Source organism: Merops nubicus, unplaced genomic scaffold (assembly GCF_000691845.1).
Source record: "Merops nubicus isolate BGI_N331 unplaced genomic scaffold, ASM69184v1 scaffold18341, whole genome shotgun sequence".
NCBI classification, from domain to species: Eukaryota; Metazoa; Chordata; class Aves; order Coraciiformes; family Meropidae; genus Merops; species Merops nubicus.
In genome coordinates, this window is record NW_008589191.1 from 1 (window position 1) to 9161 (window position 9161).

The 9161-nt window shown below is 40.5% G+C and overlaps 1 protein-coding gene across 1 annotated transcript; it reads right to left on the bottom strand.

The window, feature by feature from the left end:
• Window positions 1-6640: 6640 nt before the first annotated feature.
• Window positions 6641-6819, bottom strand: SAMD12 (sterile alpha motif domain containing 12; the record flags this gene model as incomplete). Its single annotated transcript, XM_008949521.1, has 1 exon — window positions 6641-6819. A coding segment is annotated over one exon (179 nt), but the record flags the coding sequence as incomplete, so codon positions are not given.
• Between the last annotated feature and the right edge of the window lie 2342 nt (window positions 6820-9161).

Genomic DNA, 9161 nt, shown 5'->3' on the forward strand with positions numbered 1-9161 from the left:
CCGCCCCGCCTCCGCGGCCGGCACCTCCGCCTTGCCCACGCGGGCAACCACCGATAAGGTTTCCATCCTTGAGGTTCTGGTGAAAGCACAACTGTGAAAAGCCTGACAAACAGAAATTTTTCTTCCCGTTATCACCTGATGGAATAAATTCATAGATAGAGAGCCCTTGTACAGATGAATGTCATAAAGTATCCCTTTAAATAATTTGGAAGGTCTTTGTAATATAATAATAGTGGTGTTTGTCAGTAACCTTCATCTGTTCTACTTATACCCACCTAAAGAGCTAAGTATTAGTCTGACCTAATTATTTTGAGTTCCTGTGGGGAGAAAGAAGAGAAGCAAGAGGAAAATAATCCCACCCTGTGATGAGGGTTGAAGGAGAAGGCAGTTAGTAATGGTCCTCTGCAGATGCCCTTCTTTCCCCCTCACTGTCCTGAGCAGAGCACAGCAAACAAAGTCAGGCAAGGTCTCCCGCTTACACATGGCTGCTGTCAGGGCAGATGGTATTTCAGAATCCTCAGGCATGCAGTCAGGGCAAACAGGATAAGCCAGATATTTTATGCTGAATGTAGAAACCTCCCTGCAAAACAGCAAGCCTTCCTATTACACTATTTATAACAAGAATGGATGATACAGCAATGGGGAAAGAAAGACCTGCTACAGCAAGAATAGACTTTGATTCTGAATCAGTTCTCCAATGATAAACTGGGTCACAGGACCCCACCAGCGAGAGATGTTTCTTGTTTTTCTGGATCATGACAATGTAAATTCTGAACCAAGCAGCTATACTCTACACTCCAGCACTTCATTTGCACCAGCAAAACCCCAGAGTGATAAACAAAACACCAGCTTCAGCTGCTTGAAATGTACAGGGTCACTCAGCGCTCCTTTTTCACCACTCAGGATAGAAGTTTTGTTCACTACATGGTTCTGAAGCCTCAGACTTCAGCCAGAGGTCACATTCATGAATGACAGGCTGAGAGGAAGAGACACATTTACATCAGACATCTCAGCCCCCAGTGTAGACACCAGAAAGCAAGACAACGTGCATACTTTCAACTATGCAACACATGAAAGAAAAAGCCTATTGCAAATTAGGATAGAAGTGAGCACACTAATCATTGTGTATTACTAAATCACAGAATGAGACACTGGAGAGGCACATTGCCCTGAATAATAATTATTTCACCCACCTAATACTAACCTTTACCAAATATTTTGAAATCCACTTCAGACATACTGTACATTCAGATTCTGTATCTATTTTTGCTCATCATAAAAAAGACTCAATGCGCTAAGTGGTGTTTTGTCACTACTGCAAAGAGTGGAGAGGGGAAAAAAAAAGAATTAAAATAATTTAAAAAAAAAAAATCACACACTGTATCTATTAGCTTTCATTGTGGTGATCCGATTTGGACACTGGCTATCTGTTAACTATTTCTCCACAAAAAACAGCCAAGAAAAGCAAACTTTCTGTCAGTAAAGTAACGTTTCACCATCCAGGGTCTGCACCTCCACAGGGGTACCTGTAGAGGTCTGCAATTCAAACACCTTGCCACACAATTTTAAAACAAAACCTGGAGGAGTGGAACAGCTCAGCTGCAGTTATGCTGAACCTTCACTTCAACAAGCAAAATGTTTGTTAACTTCGGCCAGTCCAGTCTGGGTTCTTGTTCATATATCCTGTGGCCACCAGAAGTTTCACAAGACGGGAAGAGTTGGAAGACAAAGCAAAAGAGTAAAACCTTGTTTCCCCATTTCAGCAGTCATTGGTGTTTCTCAACCAACTGGAAAAAAAAGGGGGAGGTTGCAGGATGTAAAATGGTCATCATGAGGACCACTGCTTGGCAAACACCGTCTTTCCCATCCAACCCATTTTATAACCTTGAGCAAAAACAGGATAAACCCTGTGAAGCAAAAGCCACCAATTAAAAAAATGGGAGAATTCTTCTAGAAAATTATTTTTTCTACCAGGACTTTTTTTTTGTTGTTGTTTCCCCTTAAACAACTGTCAAACCACTTATATTTCTAGGAAGAACTCTATAACACCCTTATTACTCAGAAGCCTCACTCTTCTGTGTTCGGACATTTCCTCACACACTGGACACTCATGCCAAATGCTTCCTGAGCAGAGGAGAACTCCCCAGGATGCCAAAGGAGCTGCTTCGACCCCAGTGAGTCCTAAACAGGGCTCAGTAAGCCAGGATAAATTCCCATCCTCTTGCTCCTGAGTTCAGTCAGCCCTCCAGTATTGTTCAATGTAATTTTAAAAAAAAAATAGTTTGGTGGTTTGTTTTGTTTTGTTGTTGTTGTTGGTTGGTTGGTTGGTTTTTTTCCTTTTATGAAAGCAAAAGCATCCAAAAGAATTAATAAGCAATACTACAATGAAAAGTACTGTCTACTGGTATTTATATAGCACTTATGAACAGAATGCAAGATAAAGAAGCACCTTCCCACTTCTTTTACCAGTTTATTTTCACAGTTTTCATGAACATTTTAAAAGACTGTTAATTTGCCTCCAAGTCAGATAAAAGAACTGCCATTGCCAACACAAGATAAAATGTCTAACTGTAGTGGCTGCCAGTAAAAAGCCTTTATTATTTGCTGCTGCTGCTACCACATAATGAGACAAAATGTCCCCAGATACATACCCCTTGCTTAGGAATCAAAACTCCTTGAATAAATCATCTTCTTCTGAAAGTGACAGACCAGATTTGGGTCTTATGCTCACAGTGAACAGGGCTTTACAAGTGCAACACGTGGGAAGCCTTGGCAGAAGTTAATATTTCTGTAAGAGATGACTATCTGAGTCTTGTTAGGAAAGTCGCCTTCTGTTAAAGCCTATACTCAGATAAGTACAGAACTTCAAAAGTACAATACAACTTCTAATTTTTTTTTAGCAGAACTCTACTTTGTAACTCCAAACATCCTGACTTGTGTTTACTTAGAGATAACTATGATATGAAACCCAAACAGACCAGACATGAGAGCCAGATGTAGCATTTTAATGAAAAAAGAATTCCATAAAACACACACAACAGAAGTTAGATGGAGATGTTAAAGAAATAATATGTATTTTTAAATGTATATTAAAAATCACCCTTGCTTTCTGCAATGACGTTTTCTGTAAGCATCCACTCAACATTTTTTTAATGTACCATGAATACTGAAAAAATCAGTTACTGACCAAGAAAGTATGTTTATTATTTAAAGTTTGCATTTATGTATACTGTATTTTTTTAAAATTCAGTATTTTTACACTTCATATAATTTCCTTAACTTGTATTATATCCTGTACATTGCCAGAGTCTCACTGGAATATGCACATCAGTTTAGATATGAATAATCTTGGCCTTTTCTGGACTCGCTCACGTTTGTAACAAGGTGGTTCCTTAGGGAACCAGCTGAGGGAGACTAAGATCATTGTTCCATTTTTTATTAAAATTCTACCTTGGTCAATCCATAAAAATTAGATTCCATACTCATCAGAAACTTCTAAATAAGAGACCCTTCACTCATGGTACATTTCTGCTGTCTGCATCCCAGACACAGACACAAACACTTGTGCTCTCCCACCCCGTACCGCCCTTCCCTACTCCTACATCACAGGAGCTGCACAAAAAGGAAATTTATCTGTAGCCCATGAGTTACTGCTGTTCTGCAAGTCCAGAGCTGAGGACAGAGAAAGAAGGACACACTTCATCAGAAAGGAGATTTTGTTTGTTTCTTTAGACAGTAAAACCTTAAAGCTGCCAGATGTCTGAAGCGCTGGAATTGGTCCCAATGAAGACAAATTAGAAAGGTAAAAGCAGAGATGAGGGTCTATAAGGCATCTTAAATTGCATTCAATACATGACACTGCTTCATCCAGTGTAAGTCTCACTACTGTGGATATGAGGTATGTGTTAACACTGTTTGAATACAGAGGATTGCAAAGAAACTTTTTTAAAAAAACAACTTAGCAATAAGGAAATATAAAACAAATGGACCTGCCCACAGTGTTTTATTTACAATACTTTCCTCTGTTCTTGCTCATCTTTCCACTGTACAAGTAGGATTGCATGGATAAAGTTTCATAATGACAGCTTAATTCAATTCTTAAAGTCACATAGGTTACAAACCCAACTCTACATTCACATTTTAGAGGATACAGTAATACAATTTTTGAATTTTAAGGCAGAGCAAGCCAGGAGAGACTGCTCACCTCAGGCTCAAACACACAAAAAACATCACTAAGTTTTAGAAGATATAAAACCGAAACTTGCTAACAAGGCAGCAATACATTCATAAAAACAGTCCACTTCACCAGCTTGATCCTGCTATGCCAAGCTTATTCCATCAAGCAAAATGTTTACTTTTGTTTGGTGATTTGTTTGCGTTTAAATCTGAAGCATGCCCAACTGCCCAAATCAAGTTACTGCAATCAGAGGTAGGAAACCAACAGCTGATTTCATTACTGAGAGAGCACTATGCTTCCCCTCTCCTCCAGCTACTAGGAACAGCCTGGGAAACAGTTTTCTGTTCATCAGTCCAACAAGTACAGCTCAGACAGCAGAAATAGGCTCCATTACATTAAATCACCGATATACGTCATCCTAATTTTCCACTAAGATGAGTTTTTTGCAAGCAAAGACAAGCTTGATTTGCCTGTGTACCACGTCAACTACTCATGAGCCCATTCTCAGCTGAAAGCCCCATTGCATAATTCAGCTGCTTCACGTCCAAGCCTGTAAGATCTCCTCCGAGTTTAACACACCTCCTTAGCTTTCAATACAGGACAGATGTTCACCTGGTGATGTTGAAACACAGGCAGGGTTAGCTTGCCCTTGTCTGTTAAAAGGTGGGTAACTGCATAATTAGCTGAGCTTTGCCTCAAAGCCCATCCAAAATTTGGCGGTTTTGTTACCAAATGGAGGATTCAAACAATAAGCACAAACCTGTTCTCCAAGGGTTCAAGAGAAATCAGCAACATGCTTGATAATTGGCCACAAAGCATACTGCAAGTAGCAGTGATTTTGACCAATGCCAACCTGTACTGGATCTAGTTCAATGACTTAAAACAGAATAAAATTAGTTTAAATTGTACTCATTTAAAATGAGGTATTTTAGGTAAAAGACAGAGTGGAGAATTCACACCGAGCCTTTATTGTCAAGGCTCAAAACATTTAATGCTATTTTATTGTAGAAGTGAAATACATCACAACTGCATGCATTTTTTAAGATTTTTTTTTTTTAAGGTTTGTAAGATTTATTGTACTGATGACAGTAGGAAATGATCTTATTTGTTCAGTCATTGAATTAATTGTTACTGACTTTGACTTTTTTTTTTTAAAAAAAAGGATACATATTATTTGCTTTATTAACTCACAGTGTCAGATTCAGTAAAGAGTCTTCCACTCTACAGAATCACCCCCAAAGTCTTTATTTTAGGCCTTCCAGGATCAAAGAGACTGATAAAACTTTTACAGAATCTCTAACTTTACGTATTAAAAAAAATTCGCTTAATTTTTCATTCTTGTTAAAAACATATCTAATGTGACAAATTACTCTCCTGTAACCAAAGTGTCTGCTGCACACACATTCACCTGCACTTGGTAGTCACATCTGCTGCAAACAAACAAAAAACAGAAGCTTATGAATGAGCACAGACATTTCATTTGCTTTTAGGAATTTAACTCTGAAGTATGTTTATTCACTGACCTACCAGACACAGAAGAACTGACCTGGTATTTTACCTACAACTAGCTAACAGTTCAATAAAAATTGATTCACCCATATAAAAATCCACATATTCATATATCCATAGAACTTCTCTTCCTCTACCTGCCCCAGGAAAAATAAATAAGCAAACAAAAAGCACTCAATAAAAACATATCTATTCCTATTCTAATTGCTACACAAGTGTTTTGCCAATGACCAGGCCCAACAAAAATTATACCACCACCAGCAGGAAGATGAACCAATACACAGACTGTATTGTATAGAAGAAGGACATTCCATGAATGATCGCTGGGGGTACAAACAGATCAATCAGCTGGTACATAACTGACACCACCCCCAACGATCCCACAAAGGACGTAACTCGGCCTACAACAGGTGGTACAAACAGAGACCCGAGGTTGCCCATAGTTGGCATGGGAAACAGCCAGACCAGCAAGCTGAACACATATGAGAAAGGTGCCCACATAATGACTCCTTGAAGGTCCCTTCCAACCTAAAGGATTTTATGATTCTATGACTCTCACCTGATCGCGCGCGTTCGTAAAGGTCTAAATGGACTGGGCCCCAGCTCCAGGGAGAGTCAGGAGGTCTGCCCTGATTCGGGGCTCGGGGTTTAGACCCCAGAATTTCAACAAGTCATTTGGAAAAAAATTCTCCGTAGTGTCTGAAAGAGAGAGATTCCATTATTTTAATTATCTTCATAAAGAGAAAAATAAAACAGTGTGACGTCCAAGACGTGTGTGGGCTGAAGCTCCAAGGCAGTACCTTGCTTCTGGAACACCCACCTCCCGGTTACTCCTTTGGCACCTTTGCATGTCTTTAACAGGATGAGAAATGCTTTTTAAGCAGTAGCCAGGACTTCAGGAAGCCTACACTCTTTAAGACTCACCAAAATCAGTAAGAACCCAGACCTACCTACCTTCAGTATTTCTGGCTCCACTTGTTGTTTCTTGGGTGTCTCTTTTGACTCAGGCCCTTTTGGAGTACTGGTGTTCTTAAGAGAGGGCGATTCAACCCCTTCACCTTCAAGCTGCAGATTAATGCCTTCTGTGGGGACAGGGTGATCAATACCATTTGGATTCAGATTGCAATGGATAGCTGGGAATAAAATATAAGAAAGAGAAAACACTGCTTAGGAAAGAGAAGCCCATGTTACATTTATCGCAAAATACTATGAAGTGCCATGTGGGAACCAGAGCTATGTCAGATCATGGCAAAAGAACTGTACCTTGACGTGGATTCAGGGCCAGGTATTTGGGAGGATGAGAGGCAATGCAGCACTCTAGAAGGCTATTTAGTGCAGGCTACTGTGTTGAACTCTACTGGATTCACTACACATCCGAGACCCTTGACTTCCAGGTTTTACAAAGGTAGGACAATATACCCTATGCATTCATCTTTCAGCCATACCTTTTTTCTTTTCTAGGCAAGCAAGTTAAATTTTTTCTATGACATTTTCAATTACTACAACATTCTAGGTCCTAAACAACGTGGGCTAAGTAAGCTGTGCACAGCGAGTCAGTCTCTGCACAGAGTAATGACTTACCCAGCTGATTCTCTCTCCTTCAGCACTTGGTGCCACTGCAAATTACCACCTACACCACCCTAACGAGCAAGAGGGATATACTCTCCAGGAGCATATAATGCGGTGTGGACTGATGACAGCAGAATAAGGAAAGCAGTTGGAGGAAAAAATAAAACAAACACAAACCATACCACAGAAATGCACATTTAGAACACTAGCAGGCATTTAATCTTTTTGTGTCCGAAATTTCACAGTTCCACCACTCACACAAAGTAGCCTTAACAACCTCCTTGGCACATGCAACAATTCTGAACGGGTGGATCTTCAGGCAACTTTTCCTTCATGCAACTGTCCAATTTTTGCATTCATGTTCTTGGATAAGTGCTAATGCTACTCATAATTAATGGTCTCAACTTTCCCTGTATGCAAAACAGTGCTCAGATACTGTGGTGCAACATTTGACAGATCTAACAGAAACCCAAAAAACAATGTAAAGCCAAAATAAAAGCTCCTCTTTCACTTGCTTGCCTTAAAAGCAAATGGTGGGGAGCAGAGGAAGGAATCAAAACTGCCAGCTTCTACCCACTATGGACTGATCCTTGAAAGGCTCTCCTGGAAAACAGGCTCAGGCTGCCAGAGAAGGCAAAGGGTACTTCAACTACAGCACCTCTCAAAAAAACATTCGCCTTAAATCCCAGAGGCTTCATTGAGAACTCCGAGCCTAAGCCACAGCATTTCCTTGGTGCAGAATTAAAGCAGAGGCAAAAAATTTGGCTTTTTCTCCTTGGCATTTTCAAGAACATCCAACTACCTGTAAAAGACAAGTGATCTGTCCAAGCACTACAATACGTACATCTGCAAGGCAGATGTGGAAACATCTTCCATCTTCAAGTCAAAGGAACGTTATGAAGGATAATTCATTAACAACACGGACAGATGGAAAGCAATAAAGAACTGCAATATGTTTTATTACAAATTGCAGCCATTTTATATAGAAGAATAGAAAAATACATCACTGGCCCACAGAAAACTAGTAATGAAACTAAAGACAGAAGGCAACTAAATTTCAGTGTCACTGCAAGTAGCTGTAGGGGATTAGTCCTGGACTTCTTTTAGAAGTGTGTAAATGAGACAGAGGTCCCTCTCCAACCAGCCAGTTCCTCAGCAGATAGCATGAGAGAAAAGGAGGAGGAATCACTAGACTATACAACATCCAGAGCTGAACCCTGCAGAGACCACCTTCTGGGGAAGTTAAAGAAGAGGCAAACGATACAGAGCTTCTGGAGGTGAGGCAGGGTTTCTACTCTCCACCTCAGGGACCAGCACAGGAGAAGGATTTCCAGCTAAAAATCCTTTTTTTCCCTCAAAAGAGATTCCCCCATCTGCTTACGCCTTACATAGAGTTACAGTTTTGCTTTGAAAGCACTGAGAAACCTCTGAGAAGTTTTTTGGAAACTCCTGGGTTTCTCTTCAGGCACCAAATTCTCAAAAACAAGAGTATTTTTTATTTCAGTCAGGGAAAAAAGCACCCAAGGAAAAGCGGGCTGCGGCAGTCTGTGCGGCCGCTGTTCTGATCAGCACCTCTGCCTTACGTCAGTAGGGTCAGCATCTGCAACTTCTTCCTGATACCTGAAGAGCTGCTGAGAGCCGCCTTTCCTAAACCAGCTCTAAGGAGCTTTCCCCTTAGCTCCTTGCTGCAGCTCTTCTTCCAAGTCTCTCTCTTCCCTGGTTCAGCCCAATTCTGTAGTTTGGCTGAAGGCAATGCAAAACCAAGTCCCATTGTTCTATGATTGCCTCTGACTGGCAAGGAGGAAAAATAGGTGACTGTCTTCAAGTCACTCCTTTCCTCCTGCTGGTTTTCCCAGCCACACCACCCAGTCAGACCAAAACAGTTTCTTAAACCTTAATAATGTTA